The 25,639-nt window shown below is 44.7% G+C and overlaps 1 protein-coding gene across 7 annotated transcripts in view; it reads left to right on the forward strand.

Moving 5' to 3' along the window:
• Positions 1-25,639, forward strand: part of LOC126548191 (uncharacterized) — a 159,225-nt gene that overhangs the window by 112,686 nt on the left and 20,900 nt on the right. For 2 of the 7 annotated variants that reach the window (XM_055063106.1, XM_055063107.1), the window contains exon 20: positions 19,977-20,113. The exons of the other annotated variants lie outside the window; for them this stretch is intronic. In XM_055063106.1, coding sequence (XP_054919081.1) covers positions 19,977-20,072 — 96 coding nt within the window. In that variant the 3' untranslated portion in view covers positions 20,073-20,113. The remainder of the gene's footprint in view (positions 1-19,976; positions 20,114-25,639) is intronic. 7 annotated transcript variants of the gene reach the window in all.

A 25,639-nucleotide genomic window follows, 5' to 3' on the forward strand; every position in this document is an offset into this window, starting at 1 on the left:
TACTCTCATAGTCTTCCGTGACCTCCGTAGCCATAAAAGTGGCCACTGGCTTCCCCTCCTCACTCGCTCTCCAGTCTGCAAGCCGATTGGACGCTTGGGCATTCCTCTGACTCGCCTTCATGTCAACTCCTCACCTCCCTGCTGCCAGTTTCCACGTTGCTGCTCCTCCAAAGCTGCCCTCTTCTGGCCTGCCCTCCCGAGCAAAATCTTCCACCAACAGGTGCCCTTCCGCAATTCCTCCTTTTTGGTCTCCACAACTCCAATTGCCTTTCTTCTGCTACACATGAAGCTGATGCCAAGCCCGCCATTGCAACCATTGCCATCACCAGTGCGCACTGACAAGGAAAGCCAGGTGCCCTGATGACATTTTGAAGCTTCTGCCTTCTGTATCACCCACCACGTTTAGTCACTTTGGCGCCGATGGCACCTGCATTTGGATACGTGCTGCAGGCCATGTGATTCTGTGTTATTTGGAGTGCTTTGTTAGGCGTGCCTCGCTTGTGCTTTTGTGGTCTACAGTGATAAATGGCTCCGTCATTCTCCGGGCGAAGGTGTATGACTTTGGAGCAGAAAGTTCTGGTGATAAAACAAGTGGAAAAAGGCAGCCCACAGAAAACTGACATTGCGAAGGAATTGGGCATACCGCTGCCTACTTTATCAACTGTATTGAAAAACAAGAAAGCCGTGCTGGATGGCTTTGAAAAGAGCTTCACGGCGAAGAGAAAGAGGAATTGCAATTCGAAATACCCCAAAGTGGAAGGTGCACTTCTACAGTGGCTGAAGAATGCCAGGAGTGCAAATCCCCCCGGGGGTACATGGACCTGCACTTATTGCAAAAGCCAAAGCTCTTGCCCTCCAAATAGGCTATAAAGATTTCAAGTGTAGCAATGGCTGGCTTGAGCGGTTCAAGAAATGACACAACGTGACCTTGAAGTTGATCATTGGCGAAAGCACGGCCGTGAACCGCAACACTATAGTCGGCGCCAACATCGGCTCCAAGCTGTGCTCCAAGGATGGCCGATACAGGAATTCTCTCTGTCCTTGGAATGTGCATGGCCTGCATCACGATCGCCAGTCACCCAACTGTGTTATTTGTCGTTCTTGAGCAATGTCTTTAAGACGTTGTACTTGATATGGACTTTCTAACAACTTATTCTGCCCTAATTGACTGTGCGACTCGCCTCCTGCAGCTCGAACTACCTCACCTGGCCGATGCTCCAACCATGCCTTCGGCCCGTCTCTGCTCTCTCGACTATGTGCGCATTTCTCCCCAAGCAGCCATGTATATTTCCATGTTCTCGAGCCCTCCTGTGGCTGATGCCAATGCCAATTAATCTCCCTGGTAACAGATGTTTTGCTTGCCAAAAGCGTCATCGTGCCCAAAAACCGTTGTTACTGTAACCAGCAATCACATCTCCATTCCCATCTTAAACTTCAGCACCTCTCCTCAACTGATTCTGGTAGGCTTGTCACTCGCCGCCATCACTGCTGCCGAAGGCTGCGAAATTTGCACCTTGGATCCCATCAGTCCCTCCAGTTCATCCTTCATTTGCCCCACAAACAATTCACCGTGCGATGCCTTTGTCGGAATGATCCCTGCTGACATATCTCCTGCTCAAGCTACTGACCATTGCCGCCTCCTGGAGTTGTACCGTGACATCTTCGACTTCAACGATCGTTCCCTGAGCCAAACGTCTTGTTGTCCAGCATCGGATCGACACAGGGGACGTGAGCCCTATCCGCTGCTGTCCCTATCATGTCTCTCTCACAGAACGTCATGTGATCCAAAGCGAAGTTGACAAAATGCTCACAAAAGGCATTGTCGAACCTCCTTCCAGTCCATGAGTGTCCCCTATGGTGCTAGTCAAAAAGAAGGATGGCAGTTGGTGCTGCTTTTGTGTTGACTACCAACACTTGAACATGACGCGCATGGACGTATACCCACTGCCCTGAATCGATGATGTCTTGGACTGCCTCCATGGAGCCTCCACGTATATTTCCTCCATCGACCTGCACTCCGAATACTGGCCCATTACTGTTGATGCCATGGACCGCGAGAAGACTGTGTTCGTCACACCATATGGACTTTACAGGATATGCCTTTTGGATTGTGTAATGACCCTGCAACCTTCAAGTGAATGATGCATTCTCTCGATGGGGGCTATAAGTGGTCTACTTGTTGTCACTATCTAGATGATGTGGCTGTCTTTTTGCCTACTTTTGAGAACCACCTGACTCACCTGTCAACCATTCTCTATGTGTTTCGCTGCGCTGGCCTGCAACTCTTCTAAGTGTTCTTTCGCTCAATGTCGCATCCTCGTTCTTGGTCACCTTATTAGTGCTAGTGGTGTCCAACCTGACCCCGACAAGGTGCGTGCTGTCCAAGACTTCCCTGTTCCTTGCTCAATCAAGAGATGTCCGAAGTTTTGTCGTCTTGTGCTCTTACCTCTGTCTGCCGCTTTGTCAGGAATTTTGCTGACATTGCCCAGCCGCTTACTGACCTACTCAAGAAAGACGTCTTTTTTTCTTGGGGTCATGAGCAAACTACCGCATTCATCACCCTGGCCAGTTTACTTACCTTATCACCCATTCTTGCACGTCTTGACCCATCGGCCCCTACAGAAGTTCGCACCGACGCTAGTGGCCACGGCATAGGCGCAGTCCTCGCCCAATGCCAGAATGACCAGGAACGTGTCATTGCCTACACCAGCTACCTTCTCTCGTTGTTGGAGCAGAATTTTTCGTTAACTTAGCGCGAATGCCTTGCTTTAGTCTGGGCTGTGGCCAAATTCTGCCCTTACTTAAATGGCCGCACATTTTCTGTCATCATGGACCACTACGCCCTTTGCTGGCTCTTGTCACTGAAGAATCCTACAGGCAGGCTTGGTCGCTAGGCTTTATGGCTACAGGAGTACACCTTTTACGTTCTTTGTAAGTCTGGCCGGATGCACCAAGATGATGACTTTATCATGCTACCCTGTCAACCATCCCGACACTGCCGAACGTGATACCAGTGACTTCGTCATGGCTATTTCAGATCTAGCCAACATCCGTGCTGAACAGAAAAGTGATGACTCGTTACGATCTATAATCGACCGCCTCCATTCTGGTCAGCCCAACCCACTGCTCCGTCTGTTTGAGCTTCACGACGATATTCTTTACTGTCGTAGTACCACTCCCAACGGCCCAGAGCTTCTGCTTGTTCCCCCCAGGCAATTTCATGGTACTGTTCTCAAAGAACTCCATGATGCTCCAACCGCTGGCCATCTTGGACTATCCCGCACGTACAACCACATGCGGTGCCAGTTTTTCTGGCCTGGTATGTACCGATCTATTTGACGCTACGTTGCTGCATGTGATCTTTGTCAGTGACGGAAATGGCCCTCAGCATTGCTTGCAGGCCTTCTGCAGCCCATTCACATACCTAAGGAGCCATTCTACCACATTGGCCTTGACCTCCTCGGCTCATTCCCTACATCTACTTCGGGGAACAGGTGGGTCGCAGTTGCGACCGACTATGCTACGCAGTATGCCATCATGCAAGCTTTGCCGTCTAGTTGTGCCACGACGTCGCTGATTTTCTACTTGATGACATTATGCTTCATCATAGTGCCTCTAGGAACCTGCTCACAGATCGAGGCCACTACCTCTTGTCCAAATTTGTCGATGACCTCCTTTGTTCTTGTTCTGCGGAGCGCAAGCTCACTACTGCATATCACCCGCAGGCGAACAGGCTCACTGAGAGGCTGAACCGCACCTTAAAAGGCCCCTGACCAGGTCTGGCCATTTTGAGATGGCAATTGCAGAACATGCAATGCGCGCTAACAACTGTGTTTGCAAAGAATTGCATCGCTATGTGGAGTGGAAAGGTCTGAAATTTCAATCCGAACGCCATTTTCTCTTTTTCTCACGGCGATTGTGCTCCAAGCCTGACGGTGACATGCTCATGTCCCTGCGCCTACGTACTCGTGACCGCAGTGTGATGTCAATCATCGAAACACGTGACTTCGAGAATTTTTCAAGGCAACATCTGTTATTCGTATAATCTGTTGCTTGAATGGACGAATTGAAGTTTAGAGAATAAATAAAATGCACAAACAGAATGTCTGCATGTTTTGTTTTTGTTTTTTACTTCGCACCAAAGCAAGAGAGATGTACTTCCACTTTGCCTGTTTGTTCCCACGGTCGTGCAATCACGTGCGCAGGTACCAAAACTATGCCATTTTCTACCGTGTTCCAGCGCATGATCTTGCTCTGCGATCCGCTTGTTCTGCCTCAGTATTCGTGTAGCACTGAATTATACCGCTAGTCATGTGTCCTTGGGCACAGTGCGCAAAATCATGCACTGCTCAAAATTGGACAATCACAACAACTCATGCGCAACGCTGTCAGCAAAAATGCGCAACACTGCAAAAAAAAAAAGAAAGCGAGGAGAAAAAAAAAGTGATGGCGGGGGGCCCGTGACGTACGCGTCACGCGATCGTTGAGGTCCAGTATGGGAAAACGCAGGGAAAGGATTTCGCTTGCGGAGGCTAGACGGGGCGAGTAGAGAGAGTCTCACTATGCAGTGGGGCTTGCCTCCTGAAATCATGGGTTCGCGGCATTGAAATATTTCTATCTCTGCTATTAATCAGCCGATCGAAAAATTTTTTCGGCAGAATGCTCCCTGGAGGGCATGTAACAACTCAGCGTATAACCAAAATTTGCTATTAGGCCTGGTGAGAGGCCCTTTAAGGTGACGGTCCCACTCCTGTGGCACACACTCTGTATTTTAGTCATTGTTTGCGTTCGCACTGTGCTTTCTGCACTCGGATGGATGTGAATTGCTTTGCATTGGAAAGCTTACTTTCTGCTCTTTCCACTGACACCTAGTATTATCGCCTAGCCGAAGTGTTACCTGACCGCAATCAAAACAGTGTGAACAAAAAAACGTTTTTGCTGTACTAGCCTCCTTTGTACTGCGTTTCCGGCAAAACTGTTCAACATAACAAATGGAAATTTTCTGTACCTTTATATGAAATGTTATACAAACTATCTATGAAGAGAGGTTGCGTGTACAGCAATTAGAAATTTATATAGGAGCTAATAAAAATGGGCAAAACAATAAAAGTTTATGAATGAATATCTTTTTCATTTTCAATGCAGAACAACGATATTTAGTGCTTTTCTAGGCTACAGTGCACTTATCATCCACGTGAAGTTGTTTTGTGCTCTGATGAACAGTTCATCAATTATTGTTACTTCAAATCGGCAATTTATGGCTATACTTCGTCATGCATTACCAAAGAATAAACAAAGCTATTCAAGCCGAAACTCTAAAATTTTCAATAACCAAGCAGCAAGTCCTTCTCAGCGATTCTATGAAGAGAAAATTGTCTTATGTTGATTAACGAATCTAAAAGAGAGCAGTGAATTTGGCTAATTTTTGTGCTGGCCAGGTCCGTGCAAATTGACATTGTTTTTTGTGTACACACTAATTCATAGCAAGCATTGCATATTAGTGGAGCCATACAATGTCTTGTAATTACTAGCACTCACAAGTTTTACGAAGCAGTGCTTGAAACAAAAGATTTCCAATAAATAATAAATCTCATAGGCGTTCTTGCTGGCGGCGCCATCTGTGCAAAAATATATCAAGCTGTTTTACGTCAGTTCCAACATTTGTCAAATGTGGTGCCACTAAACATTACAAAGCGGGCACAACGCGAATGTATTCTTTCTCCAGATTTGAGTGTTTGGCTCAGTCTAGTCATCGTGCTTCCCCCACATTCCTTCAAGCACACGTGTCTGCAACCACGCCATCAATGCAGTCCAACGAGATCTCACTGACTTGTGGCTGCTGGGAGAAAAAAATGAAAGAAAAAAACCGTCGTGCACGGTATATCATGAGTGCATGCCAGTTAGCCAGCAGTTTATTTAGCCTATTGTGCCATTGTGCCAAGGATTATTACAGATAAAGTGATATTCCAGAAATTTCCTGGGTGCTCACTTTTGTTCACAGTTGGCTGTGGAAGCGTTTTTGAAGTGCACACAGAACTTGCCCTTGCCTCCTTTTATTTGCGTGGCTCATACGACGATATTTGCAGACTTGCTTTCCCCACGCGGTGAGGTGCTGCGTGTTTGGCAGAGTGCTGTGTTTGCCCTATTCTACAAGATGCCTGTTGAACGATAAAATTACCAGCAAACAATGAGTGAGCCTTATTTCCCTCACTGCATGCAGTCAGAAGTGCGATGGCTGCGTGACCTGTAGCATTCCAAGCCACGCGCAACAAACCAAATGTCATGTGCTCCAATGCCCAGTGAAATATTGAAACACGTGATTTCCAGTAGGTGGTCTTCTCGTTGAAATATATATTGTATTTACCCGCATAATCATCGCAAGTTTCGTGGCCCCTTGTTATTATTTTAGATATACATTTATCCCTATCACTTTTGGTCAGTATGACGTCAAAACGCGTGCATGTGCATTTCTAGCTGCCATGGTTCCCTATTTTTCTCTTTTATTTTGGCATTTGATTGTGCAGCTGGAACGTCAGTTTTATGCACCATTGAATAATTTTCCTGGTTGCATTATGCATTTCCTAAACAGTTATATCTGACATTATATGGCATGTTTATGAAATATGCATGTTTCCACATCATTTATTAGAAATTCTTCTCGTCCTGCTGTCACGTTCATGTTTATTAGTTCACCTTGTCATATAATTCTTCATTTATATTGTGTTTTCTTCTTCACACACATACACCTTTTATAAAAAAACAGCTTGCCTGCAGGCACAAAGGATACCACTTATGCAAAGACGGCAGTGGAATACAGTTTGTTCAACTTAGAGGTCAGTGGAGGTCACAATACAGGTGTCCTATAACCAGGTGGGGGTGTATTGACCATCTTCAAGGTCGCATAAAAGTTGCAGTGAAGAACAAAAGAAACACTCTCCCAGCAGCTGCGACCCCTCGCATGTCACCCCTCCCTACATTCCATTGGCTATGGCTTTCGTCTTTCCTCTCCTGTGGACATGACTGAATGTGCACCTGTTGATGAGTAGGTTATTCACGAACTGCCTATCTGATTTGTTTTCCTTAGTGATTTTTTTTCTCATAATGGCACTGTATGTACTGGCAAATTTGCACTCCTGCTATAGCACCACTGTATGTTCGCACAAGTTTGCATTCACAGTTGTCTTCGTTGAATTTTGCATGAGCCAACGCACGTGTTTGTATGCATGACGCCATTAAATATATGCGTGCTTGTGGTCATAAACTACTTTGTTTTTTTATGCCACTGTCGGTACACGTGCAAGTTTGTAAAATTCGTATTCACGTTTTTGTTTGCTCTCTCTCTTGCTTCTTTCTTTCTTTTATGGAGAAAAATGTATAAATTGAACTCTGTGTACTTATGTAAATTCAGTATTTATTTATTTATTTATTTACTTATTGTTATACTCTCAAGGCCCGGGGGCATTACAAAGAGGAGGGGGGATTATTACAAACAAATTCGTTAACAATATTCTTGAAGTTTGCGGCGTCAGAAATGGCAGTGATGGAGGCAGGTAGGCGGTTCCAGTCATTCATCGTTCTTGGTAAAAAGGAATCAAAGTAAACGTTGGTGCGACAAGTTGGAACTTCAACCTTAAAACGATGATCCGTGCGTGATGGTATGTATGATGGCGGGGAGATTAGCTCATCCTTAAGTGTTTCGTTAGTGTAATAAATCTTATGAAAAAGGCATAGGTGAAAGTATTTACGACGTAACTCTAGGTTAGGCAAGCCAAAGGTTAGTTTCTTTGGCGAGACACTTGCATGGCGAGAATAATTTGAAAGAATAAAACGAGCAGCTCGGTTTTGAATGGATTCGATGGTATTTTTTAACTTTAGAGTAGAAGGGTTATAAATGGAGCATGCATATTCAAGTTTAGGTCACACTAAGGATTTGTACAGAAGTAACTTGACAGCTGCAGTTGCCAACGAAAAATTACGCCGTAAAAACCCAAGCATGCGATTAGCGTTACTGTAAATGTAATATATATGAATGTTCCATGTAAGATTGTGTGTAATGTGAATACCAAGATATTTTATTATGAAACATTTTCTACAGGTATGTTAATATTGTAGTAGGAAGGGTGGTATTTCTGACAGCATGGGACACACGCATCGCTTTACATTTATTAGAATTGAGTTTCATTTGGGATCTAGAACACCATGATGTTACTATGCCAATGTCTGATTGAAGAGTATCGCAGTCGCTAGAGTTAGAAATGACACGATAGAGAACACAGTCAGTAAGTCAGTAAATTCCTGTTATTTCCTGCGTGCTTCTATTCATTGGACTATTTCTGTGCCAGATGCTGCGATTCTATGCTTCACCGATATATATATATATATATATATAATATACATATTGTAGAGGAGGATTGGAACGGTATAGTGGGTTGTTTTCTCCAGCGCTTTCTAATCAGTCGTTCTGTTCAGCACTCTTGCTCTGGAAGCGCTGCTCGTGCTGGGAGTCCATGCCCTGCTCTAATGGCACGTTCACACTGAGGAATCCGGCGTCTACAGCGAATGGAATTCTCCTGCCGCCAAAAATCGCGTTGTTCACACCGCTTGCGCACCGCGCCGCCGGAACGACATACAGCGCCATCTGCCCCATAATATGTTAACCTAGAAGCGAGCGCGGGATATCCCGGATGTTCGCGCGACTCGAAATTGCGCAGTTGTCTCCGCCCACGTCCAGTTCGTGTGTTCATTTTGCGCGTCTCCCCCATTGCTTGGAAAGGCAATGATGAACCCTGAGCAAGAAGAGGCAGTACTGCTAGCCCTGTTTGGCGAGCACCTTTCTGGCGAAGAGTGACGCGCAGAAGCATTCGCCGAAGAGACGACGCCACCGGCGTTGGTGGGTTCGTCCTGCTTTGCAAGAGCGCGCGCAACTTGGTCAGGCCACCTTGTCAGGTCGCTTAGACCTTGTGCTTCGCGTGGTACTTGTCAAAAAGGACGGGGCGGTTACGCACCAATTCGATGAGCATTTCCGAGGTCGCGATGCGTACAAGACTGCAATATGACGAGCGCGTCGAGCTTGGCCGCCATCTTTCGAATTGCTGAGATGCGCTCTGATTGGACCGCGGCGAGGGAATCCGGCGGCAGCTGCCGCAAAAATCGGTCCGGGAGCGATCGGCGCGGAAGGGGCTATTCCGGCGGATCTCGCCGCCGCCGAACTGGGTTCCGCCGAATTGGGCGCCGCTCCAGACGCCGAATGCCTCAGTGTGAACGCGCCATAACGGTCGGTCCCAAACGCCCGTGACTAATAAATGCCTTTACAAGTGATGGAGGCTGCTTTGGCCTAAACATCCATCCTGGAACTTTGATCTCGTACCCTATGCTCAACCATGCTGAAAGACGCATCCTAGCAAACCCCTCCTACTCCATCCCAGCAAAATGCCTCCTCCGTCCATCATGTATTCTGGTGTGCTTCGCCATGGGGACCCTGCCATTTTCAGCGGCACGGAGGACACCGACGTGGAGGACTGGCTGATGACATATGAGAGGGTAAGCGCCCACAACAAATGGGATGACCCCACAAAACTGAGCAACGTGCTCTTCTATTCCGCGGGTGTGGCCAGTCTCTGGTACAACCATGAGTCCGATTTCCTGACGTGGTCCTTGTTCAAGTCCTCTTTAGTGGCTGTGTTTGGTGACCCGGCTGTGCACAAGCTGCATACAGAATTGCGTTTGTGAGAACATGCACAGCAACCGGGTGAATCATTTACTGGCTACATTGAGGATGTTCTGGACTTGTGTAAGAGAGTCGATTCGACAATATCAGGCTCCAACAAAATCCGGCATGTCATGAAAGGGATAGAGGACGATGCTTTCAACATGCTTCTTGCGAAGAATCTTCAGTCCGTGACTGACATCATCACTCTATGCCAAAGCTACGAGGAGCTATGCAGGCAGTGCCTGTTGATGTGTCGTCCTTCAACACGTTGCTGGTTTGGCTATCATCTCTGACCAGTCAGTGCTGCTTGCAGAAATGAAAGCTTTCTTCGGGGAGGAAGTTGCACGCCAACTCTCCTTGATGACCTTCACTCAGCTGCCGCGTATACAACAGCCTGCCTTGAATTTTATGCCTCCGCTCCATCGGGGGATCGTGCAGGAAATCGCCGAGGTCTTACCAGACCAGCGCCATCGTTTTCCTGCGGCTGCTCCACTAAGCTATGCTAAAGTCGTTGAGCCGCCCCAACAGGTCGCGATGTCTGCACCACTCAGCTACGATGAAGTCATCACATGGACCAACCACCTTCTCCAAACATGCCTCTCTGTTATGCCAACGTCGTGGCTAGGCCCCAACTGCAGCCCACCATGCAGTCATATCAGTAGCCACCCCGTACTACACATCCTGTGACAAGGATGGGACGTACCCTAGTGAACCAGTGGCTTACTCCTGACAACTGGCCCATATGCTTTACATATGGCTAGGCCGGTCATATCGCACATTTTTGTAATTGTCTGCAGCTGCCTAGCACGGCACCACCCATGACCAGCCATATACAACAACCACTCTTCCGCTATGTCGCCGACTTTGTGCCCAACGCCAATTACCCGCCGTTCACCATTTTCTCGCTGTCACTCTCTGTCACTGATGTCAATGCCGCAAATGACCCACGTCTGCTCCCGCTGACCCTCTTCAACCTCTCCCTTGTCCTGCCTCTTCCTTTGAGGTCGTTGGACTAGACTTGTACATGCTCCATCCTCTCACCGCCACTGGTAATTGCTGGATTGTGACAGCTGTTGTCCTGCTAACTTGGTATGCTGAGTCAGCTTCTCTAAATTCTGACACAGCTTCTGAAGTTGCCAGCTTCTTCCTGAAAAAAGTTTTTTACGCCATGGAGCACCACATCTTCACCTCAGCGGCTGTGGCAAGGTCTTTCTCTTCTACATTCTTTCCCAAGTTTCTGTGAGCCTCCAGCACTGTTCATAAGACTGCTATATTTGCAGCTACCAGCCACAGACCAATGGCTTGACTGAAGCACAATACCTCAGTGTGCATCCACACAAACCCCATGCACTGAGATGCAATACTTCTGTTTGTCACATTCATTTACAACACTGCTGCACAGTATACTACCAGCTTTTCCCAATTTTTTCTTGTCTTTGGTGTCTTGCAAACTTTCATTCTTGAAGCATCTTTCTTCTTGGCTCGTGTATCCTTGGTGGTGTTTTTTTCCCATCAATTTGTTTCCTGCCTCATCCGCGTCAATCAACATCTCCCAGAATATCCGCAAGCTTCACTGCGACTCGGCCCACTGCAGTAGCCTGGGCGAAAATGTGTTATTCTAGAAACCTTCACATGTATCTTGTTTATGTGACAAAATCCTCAGCCATTGTATTAGACCCATGAGGTTATTTAGCCAACTTTCCCTGTTAATTACCACATCTTGCCTCATTGTACTCCCTCTGGGGTTGCTGCAAGATAGAGGTTGTGCATGTATCTCATTTGAAAAGCCTTATATATATATACAACGCATCTCGTAACTCCGTGGCCAATGTGGCCACATGAGCCCAGAGGGGGTAATTAGTGTGAAGGCAATATTTGTCTTCACACTAATCATCTTCATCTGTACATATCACCATGAGCTGCGTTGTCTTTGCCATCGTGGCTCAGAATCTTTGAGAAGATAGATGTTTCCTTCAATGCATAATGTCTGCCCAATGCTTCACATCAAGCATTTTTTCCCTTTCAAGTTGAATAAATGTTAAAGTTATGTTAGCCTAAATACTATTTAGGTATTCTGTTTAAGACTGGATGGTGCTGGAATTCATGGCAATCTTCTGTTACTTTGAAAGCTCTGCTATTTGGTTTTCTTGGAAGGAAACCAAAGGGTCTTCATTATTCTGGCTATGGGTTCTGTGGGCTATTTTCCTCTTGTTAAGGTCTGTCCACATAACACACAAAAATGTTGGTGATGTATCGCGTAACCAGACTTCCTGGTTCTGTGATTAGCCATCATTAGCACAGCAGAGCTTGATTGTGGTCTGTGCAAATGGTAGTGGCTTTTTTTCTCTTTGTTCTGAAATCTGGAGGGTCACGGCTAGGCTATACTTGACATATGTTCACACAGTGCACCTCACTACATTCGCTTCACTGTCTGTGCGAATGTGTGCTGCAGCTCGAAAGTGCACACTGGTCATGGGACATATCAGTTTGAGCGTCTGCCACATAACTCTAGCATTATAGCTTAGGTGTTGTTGGTACACAAGCTTTCTGCATTTGTCAACTTGTAATGACAGGTTGCTGGAATCTACAATGTACATTTACGTATCCCTGCTGGGGCGTCTGCGTCAGCAGGCATTTGGTGTTGTTGCAACACCACATACCCGAGCATACGAGGGTTGGACCCTCCCACATGTAGCCGTGCGTGGCTTAGCCGTGTCTGGGAAAAGGGGGATCCTGGGGGTTGAGCCAATGTTGGGTGTTCAGACCTCTAAGGCCCCCCAGCGGAGGCAACACACCTCTTTGGCCTCTGCTTCACATAGACGGCACCCCCGGACTGACCCACACCCGGGGGAAATCTGCAGTCACCTTTTCCTGTCCCTTTCTTCAATCTTTATCTTTCTCTGTCACTTTCAATCTTTCCTGTCTTCTACTCACTTATACTTACTTCCGAATTTCCATACGGCAAGGGTTAACCATGCGTAATATATTCAGCCTTGGGTATGTACATTAGGTTATATAGTGGCGGTGTATTGCTGGTGTCTGCAAGTTCTTTGGAACCTGTAGTGTCCCCTTATTGGGATCGGTGGTGGGTGGCTACCACCGCCGCCGAATTTTGAAACCATCCAATGACAGAAGCATTCCCGCGACTTTCAGATCAGCCTCTGAAAAGAAGTCGCACCGAAGCAGCTTTCCAGTTCTTTTTGAAACCAAACGAAGACACATTTCCAAAATACCATGTCCTCCACAGTGAAGGCAACACAACCGTAAGAAAACTGTAACCATTTCTAGTTTCCAAATGCCTAGCAAACACGATTGGTCCAGGTTACAAGGCCTCAAAGATGGCTAGTGGAGACCTCCTCATTGAACTAAGAAAATTAACTAGAAAAGCTCGCTGAACTCACCAGTATTGGTGACATTAAAGTGACAATCTCTCCACATCGCTCACTGCACACAAACAGGGGTGTTATATCAGGAGAAGATTTCCTAAACCTCAGTGACGAAGAGCTCCTTGAAAGATTTCAGGAGCAAAACGTAATTAATCACTGTGAAGAAAAATATCTCATTCTATGAAATGAGGAAAAGGCTAGGACACTTACCTCAAGTGAGCTATGCCAGTGTGATGCGGCAGGGGGCAGCACCACACTGGTTTCAGGAGCGTACAGGGTCCATGTCTGGGATCCTTGTAGAAACTCCATCCACCCCCTTGGTGGCTGCAGCTAGTGCTGCTCCATCATCATCGAAGAAGGGCCGGCAGACTGCAGTGCTGCAGGGCCCAAAGTTGAACCGAACTCCACGGCGCAAGAAGCACGTCCCGGCGTCTGGCTCCCGATCATCCAGCGCCTCAGAGAAGGCAATGGAGGTCAACCAGAAAACCCCAGCGTCATTGACGCCAAAAGATCCGCGCTCCTTGGAGCGCTCCAAGAAGGAGAAACACCTTGTAACTCCACCGAAAAAGGGACAGGTAACCTGAACGGCTACCGACTTTCATAAGAGTAATCAGCTTTTTAATACATGTCACATAAAACTTGTAACTCACAGACATGAGTAATTTCTTTGTTCAATTCTAATAAAATGGCTTTCATCATTAATTGGAATCGCATAGGCCTAATTCACAATCTAGGTGACAACAAAGACATTATAAATAAATTATCACTAGTAGCATTGTGCCTTCAAAAAACAAACCTAGGATCCGAACGTACGCATTTTCTTAAAGGTTTTATTGTCATAAGAAAGGACTGCGAGCACTCCAGCCGTCTATCAGGAGGTGTCGCTATTGTCGTCCAAGGAAGCATCCCCACACAGAACGTTTTATTAAATACTCCGTACGAGGCAGTAGCTGTCACCGTTTTGTCATTTAAGAGTGTCACCATCTGTTCATTGTACATATGTACAAGTGGGGGCACCAAAATGAAGAAACGCAAAGGAAAGTATGTTGGCTGCAATCGAATGCCTACTTTTGGCACCTAATGTGGCTGCCGAAGGAATATTGAAGAAAACGTGAAATGCTTGGTCCACGAAGAACCATACGCATACTGCTCAGTATCCTACACCGCCGAGACAAGACTTTCCGGAGAGGTTGCGCTCAAGAAACGCGGTGCAATCCGCCGAGTCCCCACAGTGATGGCGGCGAGCGACCATTGTTTCTTTTTCTCGTCTACTAGCCAGAAAGCGTCCAAAATTCTGCATGGTGAAAATCCACTCGGCCAGAGCAAACCGAACACGCACCGAAGTGCGCCGCGGGGGTGGTCGGGGCAACACAAGAAAAAGGCATGCACTCTGGCCTGTCTCTAGCAGCCCGCAGGTAGGGTAACGAGAACAAAAAAAAATTGAAGAGGCTCAATGTGTTCGCGTGAATAAAAGTCAAAGCAGAAAAAATAAATAAGAACGTAGTTACCTTGGCTGGATTTAGTGTCTTGACATGGATGCTTTGGCGTAGGTGAAAAAAGAAATGTTGGTATTCTTTTATGTGACATGACGGCACAAGTAATCTACCACAATGCTTCATCTCATCGGACCTCGCTGCGTGCTTTGTCAGCTTGTCTGATATTGTGTTGATTTGGCTTGTCTCGTTTATGTTCTGATGTAAGACTTTAGCAAAGTCAATGCGCCTTTGGCGTCATATGTTTTTAACAGCATTAAACCCAGAAAGTTTCGCAATTTAAAATCTTAAGCACAACTTTGCAAATGTCAGTGCACCTTCCACATCAAAAGTTTATGAGATTTATGCCCACAAAGTTTCGGAATTAACATGCCTGTGCTCCGTAGATACCGCGGCGAGCCCGTTCGCCATCAAACCGCCCTTGAAACTTTGTGCTCGGATGGGGCTGCTTGCGTTATGCGACTCCCGGTACACGGGCATTGCCGCGAAATCCAGCCCAAGTTCGCAATGTTCACAGTGAAATGTCTTTTCGAGCGTGAAAAAGACATTCTAGACAAAATCTAGAATGATTTCCGGCGCCGGGGGTTGCTTTGTTTGACGGTGCATGGACAGCAAGAAAAAATTCCAAGGGGGGGGGGGTGCTGAAGCCCCATAAGACCCCCCCCCTCCCCTGGCTACACCCCTGGCAGTGATCATCTGCCTGCTATAATCAACCTCACATCAACGCTACCCATTATATCCTACAAACCGCACCATTGGAAATTACAAATGGCAAACTTGTCAGTTTTCACGAAAGTGCCAGGCGGGAGGAGTTTATTTTAATAGACCTAAGCATTGACGAAATGAATAAAAATTTTACTAACTGTATTATTTCTGCAGCTGAAAAGGCCATTCCACAATCTTCTGGCGTTGTTTGGAAAAAGGTGAATCCTTGGTGTACACATGAATGCACCGTAGTAAAAAAGCAGTAAAATAAGGCCAGGGGAATCTTACGCAGATACCCAACACATAACAACTTTCTAAATTTCAAACAAGCGAAAGCGAAAGCTCGATATATTCGGAGACTGGCGGGAAAATTGTATTGGCAGAAATATATGTCTACAGGTAATAGCACCATCACATCCAAAAGGATGTGAGAACAAGTCAGGAAGTGTAAGGGGGACTACTCATCATACACAATACCTTTACTTACACCTTCAGGCACTCAGGCAACACTACAAGAACAAGTGAATATGCTTGGGGAGCATTTCTATAACTTCTCTAGCTCGGCTAATTATTCAAACACATTCTTAAAATACAAACTGTTGGCAGAAAAGGAGAAACTACCAACTGCTTGTATGTCAAGGGACGGATACAACGCTCCATTCACTTCACAAGAACTTAACAGGGTTCTCTGTGCTGGTAAAAAAACTGCAGTAGGTCCTGACTGGATCCATTATTCCATGCTTGCACACCTGTCCCAAGCATCCGTAGATGCTCTCCTTAAATTTTTCAACAAAGTATTTGAAACTGGAATCATGGCAAAAAGTTGAAAAAACACAATAGTTGTACCTTTTTTAAAAACAGGTAAATCCCCCACATCCCCAAGCAACTTTCGACCCATTGCCCTGACAAGCTGTTCGGCGAAATCGTACGAAATTGTCGTAAATGCGAGATTAACATTCATGCTTGATATAGGGAACTTCATTGATTTTCATCAATGCGGGTATAAAAAATGGTGTTCAACGACAGACCACTTCGTCTGACTTGAACACAAAATACGTGAAGCATTCTTACACAAACAGCACTGCCTGGCAGTGTTCTTCGATCTTGAAAAAGCGTATGACACCACTTGGGAGATTTGGAATATTATGTGACCTCGCTGCGTTAGGAATTCGGGCCAAAATGCTAAACTGTCTCGCTGATTTTATGTCCAATAGAACATTCCAAATCCGTCTAGGCACTGTGCTCTTGTGCAGATTTATCCAAGAAAACGGCATGCCACAAGGTTGTGTACTTAGCATAACACTCTTTATAGTAAAAATGAACTCTATTAACAAAGTCATTCCCCCCTCTGTTATGCACTCTATATAAGCCGATGATCTGCAAATAGCGTGCTGCGCCTCAAACTTACAAGCATGTGAAAGGCCAGCTCCAGATAACAATAAATAAACTTTAGAGTGGGCTGAGAAAAATGGCTTCCGCTTTTCTACTGAAAAAACTGTTACAGTGCTATTCTCGCAAAAACGAGGATTGTTTTTAGACCCAGTTTTAAAATTGAATGATGTCACACTGCAGGTAAAACAAGAATATAAATCCTTAGGAGTAATGTTTGACAAAAAGCTAAGCTTGCTAGCCCACATTAAAACACAACACATTAAAGCAAATAAAGCATTGAATATCCTCAAAGTGTTATCTCATAAGCACTGGGGTTCCGTCCGAACGTGTCTTTTACGTATTTACCGGTCTCTTGTGCGTAGCCTTTTAGAGTACGGCTCCGCGGTTTATGGCTCAGCCAGACAGTCCTATATCCGACGACTTGATCCAGTACACAACCTTGGACTGCGACTGGCAAGTGTTGCCTACAGAACATAACCTATTAAAGTTTATAGGTTAAGTGTAATGAACCCTCCTTACAGCAGCACAGAGCATTACTCACTTTTTCCTACGTACTCAGAATTCAGTCATCACCGCAACACATATGCTACAACATCCTCACACAATGCAACTCACGCTTACACTATACAGATAAACCGAGCATGATTAGGCCTCTTGTCCTGGGGTATGAGCAGTATTGTCAAGATTATGACATTCCTCATGAAGTCCTCCAGATTTCAAAAAAAACCACAACGGTTGCCCCTGTGGTACGATTTCACACAGTTATGTGACTGGACATATCTAAACAGATCTAAACACATCTAAAGAAAAGAGACACCCCACACGAACACATTATACAAAAATTTCGTGCTCTTCAGCGCAAATATCAAAATAACATGAAATATTACACTGATGGCTCTAAAACATAAGAACATGTGGGTGTGGGGGCGATAACAGAAAATTGGGAAACAAGTATTCGATTACCACAGCACGCCTCTGTTTTCACGGCCGAAGTTTATGCTATATGGGTTGTTAAAAAGATTATCACTGATAAACACCCAAAAATGCAGTCATGTAACACTGATTCCTTAAGCACACTGAAGGCTCTACATCTGAAATCTGAGTGTGAACCCCTGATAGGAGACATTTTAAACATGGTGGCGCGTAACAAATATGGGAGGTCAATTCGTTTCTGCTGGGTTCCAAGCCATGTTGGGACACCGGGTAACGAAACGGCTGATAGATGTGCATCGATGTCAGCGCAAAAAGACAAAACAAACACAACACTTCCATATAAAGGTAGTATCCGTGCAATTAGAAAAGCCTTAACGTCAAAATGGCAACACGAATGGGACCATTGTGCCGACAACAAGCTACATCTCACTAAACCCATAGTTGTTGAGTGGAAGTCATGTTATCATCAGGAGCGGTTCTTCGAAGTAGTTTTATGCCGACTACGCATTGGGCACACACAGCTCACACACAATTATTTACTTACGAAAGAAGACACACCAACATGTGAGAAATGCCAAGAACCACTAACAGTTATGCACATATTACTGACGTGTACACACATTGAAACACAGAGACGAAACCTTTTGCACAACTTACATCAACTACACATACCTTTACACCCTGATTTAACTTTAAGTGATGATCCGCTAGTCCCATTATCTGACATGCGTAAATTTCTAGACACTGGATTTTTACATAAAATATATATTATTAACACAGGCTTTTCCTTCCTTTAAAACACCTTGTGTTTGGCACAGCATAGCCTTAGCCGCTTTGCGCCATTAAACCACATTTAACTAACTAACTAACGTTTATGTATGGCATCCAGAACTGGAGGCTGTGGTAGAAGCAGCAATGCAAGATGAACCTGCAAGTACGTGAATCAGGAGACAGGGTCAAGATTAAAGGGCCCCTGAAAAACTTTTTTTTAACTAATCCTAGAATGGCCTCACTATTAAAGGAGTCGCCTCACGAACCTCCTGCTGCAAAAATGTTTCGAATCCTTCTAGTATAAGTGGACTTATACGTAGTTGTCACACCGATGCAGCCCAGCTCCACTAGCATGCTGGAAGCTACACGGAGGATGGAAAGGGGCAACGCCCCCTTCAAAGGTTGCGCATTTTTGTTGGTTTTTTTTCTCTTTACAATGCTACTTCTGATTCATGCGTGTGCGGTGCTCTCTTGGCACGGGCACATGGTCATGGAGCATCTTGCCAACGAAGGAGCTCTTCATGGCATTCTGTGGCGGCTGTGGTATCTACGCTACGCAGCATGCCAGGGTGGTCTCGGTGGCCATGTGCAGCAGATGCAGCTACACACCACTGTTGTGTGTAGACTGGAAGTGGGAAGTTTAAGTATTTTTTATTCTTGTTAAGGTCACAGACACACATATTTTTAATTTATTTAACTGAAAATTAGCAACTGTAGTATTACTGGGAATGTTCTCGTGATCATGAAAATTGCCTATACCAGTTGGTTGGCTGCTTGGCTGCTTGTGACGTAACTGCTAAAGACATTGCGATTAAAAAATAAATTTTTCACTGTTTTTGACACAAGATTGTAAATTTCCTGCTGCATGCAGTGTAATCATAGTTGGCTGACGCGCAATGTTTTCCTATTATTTAAAAAAAAGTATTTCAGGGCCCTTTTAGTGGCAGCAGCAGTTGCATGAACAGAAAGGCAGCTGTGGAAACATTCTTTGGCTTGTCAAATCGAGTTTTACATAGCAGGCTACGGGATATGTTCATTAGTTTTTTTATTCTTTGAGTTTCTGAGCTGGGTGCGAGTTGTATTTTGCAGAGATGCCTCTGCACGATAAAACCACACCCGTTAAAACCGATCCACATGTGGCATAATTTGGGATATAACAGACTATTTTTCTCACTTCTGCCTATATTATCACTACAATAAATTCTGCTTTTAAAGGGGTGCTGACATATTTTTGTTTTATTCTTTTACTTCAAACGAAGGTTCAGTACCTCTAAACTGCAGAAAAAAATACTTTTAAGCCTCACAGCACTTACAGTAATTTAATATGATAGCTTTTTAATATAGGTCGAAATTATCTGGTTGTGCATATACGTTGATAACTCATCTCGGGGAAATTTTTTTTTTAAATAAAGAAAGGTAGCTTCTAAACTATAGCATACGGCACTTCAAAAACAACAGTGACAATCACAAAATGCATTGTTTTGATGATGCTTTCTTTCTCATTGCATCAATTCGTACAAAAAAAAAAGGAAAAAGAGAAAGATAGGCTGCTCTTCGCGGCGTCCAGAAGTGCAATTTCACGTGCAGTGCAGTTCACCATCTATGCTGCATCCGGCACAACCACCAGCTCCACGTAGGAGCAAGCGGGAGCGGCGGCCACCGAATCGTCTGTCATATAAATAATCAGCAACTTCATCCAGCTGGCTGCGTGGACCAACCAGCAGGTGCTTGCAAGTAGTCGTTTTGCGCAAACGCTCGTCATTGTAAGGACCATTCTTTTGCCTGTAGGCATAGTGTGTTAGCATAGCATTACTGTTCTATCATTACCAACTGCTGCCAGCCACTTGGTATTTGCTGCCTTTTGGCAACTGTACTGGGACAGCACCTCCACAAACGGCATCCACGAAACCAACAAATTAGTGCCAGTGAGTGCTTCTTAGTTCTGCCTAATCAAAAAGTAAAACACCTAAAACCTTAACTTCGATGTTGGCTCATAGGTATTATATCTAAGGCACATTCAGTGCAGTCCGCTATCACTACTGTGTCCGGCACCATCTCCACCGCTTTGTAGAAGCAAATGGGAACGACCGCCACCCAACCACTTGTCGTATGAATAATGGCCAACTCTAGCAAACAGGCTGCATGGACTGACCAGCAGGTGCTTGCAAGTAGTCATTTTGCACAAACGCTTACCATATTAAGGACCATTACTTTGCGTGGAGGCATAGTGTTTTAGCCTAGTGTTACTGTTCTAGCATTACCGACTGCGACCGGCTGCTTGGTACTTGCTACCTTAATTTTGGCAATACTGGGATGGCACCTCCACAATCGGCATCCACGAAACTGACAGTGCCAGCGAGCGCACCTTAATTCTGTGCACGGTGCAAGATACATACTCTTCAAGTGAGGAGACTGAGAAACAATCGACCAGATAAAGTAGCCCAGTGACGGTAGCGGATACCTATCGGCGGGACGATGCGACTTCAGTTAAAATGCAGGCGAGAGCTTGTGTGGACTAAGTCTGTCCATCCACGCGCCACCGCTTTTGCTAGTAGCACCAACTTTTGATGTGCGCCACCTTTTCCCCTCATGCCCGTTCCGGTTCTGGTATTTCCGGTTCCGGCATTCCCACTTTCGGTAGTTGCTAGAATTTCCGCTATGACTGCTTTATTGTATGATGACTGCTGTTGGACACTCACAGGTGCTTATCAGCTGCAGCAGTGGGTGCTAACCTGAGTAGCTCGCTCTAGCCCCTCCACCTACATGCAGGCATCATGTGTGTTGAGTGCATGCTACGCCCACAGGCTTTGTCTGTTGTCCCTTTAAAATGACAAAGCTGGAGAGCCATGGGCCAGTGTGTCACTTCCGCTCGCAACAGGAAGCTGAAGCTACGTAAGTTCTACTTGGCGCCGGAAACTAAGGGGGTGAGTGCGAGAGGAGCATGGAATAGGAGGGTAGGTTGGCGGTATTTAACCTGGTCGGCCAAAACGTGGATGGAGGGGCTTTAGAGTGGACAAGTAGTGCGCGGATAGCACAAAGCAACCAGTGAACAGCGCCTGCACACACATTGCCATATCTGCTTCGTCAAGGCGATGCCCTCTCCCCCACACTCTCCCCTCACCACGGTGACCTACTTTCACACGTCGCTCAATGATTTCGGATTTCCTGCGAAGCGCTGGTTGCTATACCAAAGGGAGATAAAACCGATAAAACCTTTTGTGTCTTGAAGTTGCACTGCCGATAGGTATCCGCTGCTGTCACAGAGTCGATAGACGTGCGCCGTTGCTACTTCATCTGGTCGATTGCATCTCGCAAGCAAGCCAAGAAATGTCCCCACCTAAAGAGTATGTATCTTATACCGTGGTTCTGCGTAATCAAAAAGTAAAACAAATAAAACCAGTAATTATAACGTTGGCTCATATTTACTATATCTAAAGCACACAGCTCTCTTTTAATGGAATAACACATGGAATTCAGTAGGTTCTTCGATTTTCTTAAATTTTTTATATTTGGGCTTACTGGAAGCTTTCAGGCTCACCAAACCCAACTACGGTAGGCGCATGAAGGAGGATGCTGTGCCAGCTCTCTATTTGTCTACGAAGGGTAGGCTTCGACCTCATCAGAGATACCACATGGAGCAGCTCTTCAAGCTATGCAGTTCATTTTTCTATCAATCACTCGGAAACTTTGTTACATGATTAGGATGCACAGATATTTGGACTGATAGCCTAAATGGCTAGTGACCGGCCCAATAAATAAAGATGACTAGCAACACTGTACAAACTGTTACTAGTGTTTTAGGGTGATTTATTTATGCAATGGGAGCACCAGCGATAATCCAGGTGGTGCCGGCCAAGCACAAGCACTGATCTCGCGGACAGCAGTGGACCCAAAGTGCTGCTGCTGCTGCTTCTTCTTCACTACACCAGTAATAAATATAGATAATTGCTATGCATAAGTACTAATTAGTAAGCAGTTATTTGTACAACACAAACAGCCACATAATAACCATTTCAGGGTCAATTTTTTTCACCATGTACGACCGCCCTGGGTCAATTCTTTTTATTGCAGATTCCAATTCTTCTAAGGGACCTATTTCGTGCCATAATTTTTGTAGGCTGACCGTTGAGTGAGAAAAAAATATTTCGCGTTGGTATATATGTACTGTTTACTCATGAATAACAACAATAAAAAAAGGAAATAAACTTATAAGAATTTAAAATTTGATGCATTGTTATACACAGTTAAAGGCTTAGAAAATGCGCACACGAGAATATTTCGCAAGTCTCAAGTGTTCCTGCTCTTACATTAATATTTATGTCCATAGCGTAATCGAACTGCGTAGGTGAGCGCACTCAAGAAAACTGCGTGGTTGTGTGCCCATCAAAAAAGCAAAATGTGTGACAAACTACTCCTAATCTTCATCTTATTGCCAAGCAGAGGCAATTAGTTTTCAAGTCTAAAAAAAAACGATAAAGGAAATGCATGCACGGCGGCATCCTTCCTATGCGCACCCCTGCGAGCACTAAACGAGCGATAAACAGGCGGTCACCCTTTCAGTAATTAGTAACAAGAGAGCCATGAGTTTTGTGAGCACAAGAAGCGGAAACCACCCGCGGAACAAAACCCAAACCGCCGACCACCCTCCCACGTGCCAATGCGTGAGCGGTAGTATCTAGATGCGCTGGAGCGAACTAGTCCTAAAACAAACCATACAACAAAAACCGAGAGAGAGGGGCATGAGAAAAAAAATTCCCTGTATTCTCACATAGTGGCAGCACATGCCAGGAAAGAAAAAGTTAGGAAATTGGTGCGCTTTTTAAACGTACAGACGGTGCCGTAAATATACAGCATCAACCATTTGGATTTGTTTGCGGCGCCGTATATTTACGTCATTGACCCTGAAAGGGATAATAAACAACAACAGAGCAGCTGAATCAGGGGCAGTACACATATTGTGTGATTATGAAACTTGCAACAGGAAAATATTAAGACAATGTTTAAGTAACTCTACATATTATGTCGAAACTTGTTGCAAGTTTTATTTCAGGGGGTAAGTCACTATACACCTTAGCACAGGAAAATTCGATTAGCTTTTCATCATTGACGCACACAGGAAGATTAAGATCGCTGCTGCATTTGTCATCGGTTTAGCGATGGGAAAATGAATATGTTTTGAAACAGAGGTGTGTCGGTGTTTATTTTCCTGCTTACTAGACAAATATTGCAATTCTACAAAGTAGCACACGACAGCACACGTTAGCGCCTTGGAGAGAGTACTGCTGGGATGATACACCATGTAAAAAGTAATGATGCACAGAGATCCGCTTTTGTAGACTGAGAGAGAGAGAGAGAGAACTGTATTCAAAGTCCTTGCTGTGTTCAAGGGAGGTGGGTGGCCCGGAAACAAGCCCCACCGGAGCCTCCCTTCAGAGTAATGGAGTAATGGTGTTAGGTAAGCTGTGCATGTTTATCCCCATGATTTGCAACTATAGCTAAGGTGGCAGTGAAGTAAGCTAAAATGCAAAGGCCGTAGCAAAGTCAAATAAAAATATTGTTGCACACTTATCAGCGTGTAACAGCTGAAGGAAAGCTTTTTACAAACAGCGTGGATTTGGTATTTCCTTTGAATGTTGCTATCAAATGTAATTAGTAGTAGGTGTTTAATGCTGTCAACAGGTTCAATATTTCGGTTATTTAGTGAAATATTAATTGAAACATAGTTAAAACCCTGTAATGCCCAATGTATCAAATAGGCTATGCTGTTTTGATGCCTAAAAATTCTGATTTTAGGAAGTAAAACTACACATATAGCCTGCAGTAGTGCTTTTGCTACACTCCAGCAACTTTTTGGTTGCGGATGCTTCAGCAAACCAATCACCAATTCATTGATAACTGTACTAAGTTATACCTCAAATAACATTTCATAGTTCTTTTTGTTCAAATATACTCTCCATGGCCAGCAATAAAGGTTTAAAAGTTCTTCTGATCTTTCCTTTATTTGGGACTGTGTTGGGGCATTACAGGTAAAGGTTCTTCATTTGTGAATGGAAAATAATGCATTTAGTCTTGTCAGTATTTGATAGCAGTTGATTGTCATGAAAGCACTTTGACACAGCTTGCAATTCGTTGAACATGGTGTGTTGGAAGAATGCAAGTGTACTTACTGTAAATATTGCAGTATCATCGGCATACATTAAAGCTTTTGATGACTAACACTCGTGTAAAATAATTAACATATGAAAAGAACAAAATAGAACCTACTACTTCACAAGTTAAGTTTTCTTTTCCTTGACCCTAACCTTTTTAAGTGGATTGGATCCTTCCTTCTTAACTGATTAGAATTTGGCGTTTTACAGGGGTCCACAGGGGTCCGTCCGTCCACAGGGAATTTGACATTCTGGCGTTCCACAGGGGTCCGTCCTTGGACCCCTTATATTCTTAATTTACATTAATGATCTCCCTTCCATTGGTTCTTCTGACATCTTTCTTTTTTTCTGATGATTGCGTAATTTTTCGTGAAATTAATACTGATAGAGATATTAACACTCTCCAATCTGACATAGTTGCTGTATCCAATTGGTGTAAAATGTGGCGAATAGAACTAAATGTCAAAAAATACAAAATTATGTGTCGCCCAAAGCACTAAGTCATCCCATCTATCTTTTGAACAGTGTTCCATTAGAATCCGCCACATCTTATAAATACTTAGATGTTCACATATCATGTCATCTAAATTGGACAGTGCACACAGAAAACATCATTAACAATACTAACCATATGCTAGAATACTTATGTCGCAACTTTTCCACCATTCCTCTTTCAGTTGAACTAATACTTTACAGAACCTTAATATATCCAAATATTGAATACACTGCTTCTGTATGGGATCCTATGCACGTAAAATTAATCACTGCCCTGCAACTTATTCAGAAAAACTCGACTCGTTTTATTTTCTCTAACTACAGTCACACTGCTAGCATAACAGCTGTGAAAGCCAGTCTTTCCCTTCCGTCTCTAGCAGTGCATTGAAAAATTGGCCGCTTGAATTTATTTCATAACATATACTACCGTACCATTCTTCACGACAAATCTATTCTATCACCGCAATACATGTCCCTTCACATTGATCAGTGCCATAAGGTAGGTATTCGATTCGAAAACATTTTGCGAATCTTCCGTGCACAGCAATCGTTTGGAACCAACGTTTTCGCAAGGCACTAACCACCATTGTTTAAGTTGTTACGATC

This window comes from Dermacentor andersoni, chromosome 1 (assembly GCF_023375885.2).
Source record: "Dermacentor andersoni chromosome 1, qqDerAnde1_hic_scaffold, whole genome shotgun sequence".
Classification (NCBI taxonomy): Eukaryota; Metazoa; Arthropoda; class Arachnida; order Ixodida; family Ixodidae; genus Dermacentor; species Dermacentor andersoni.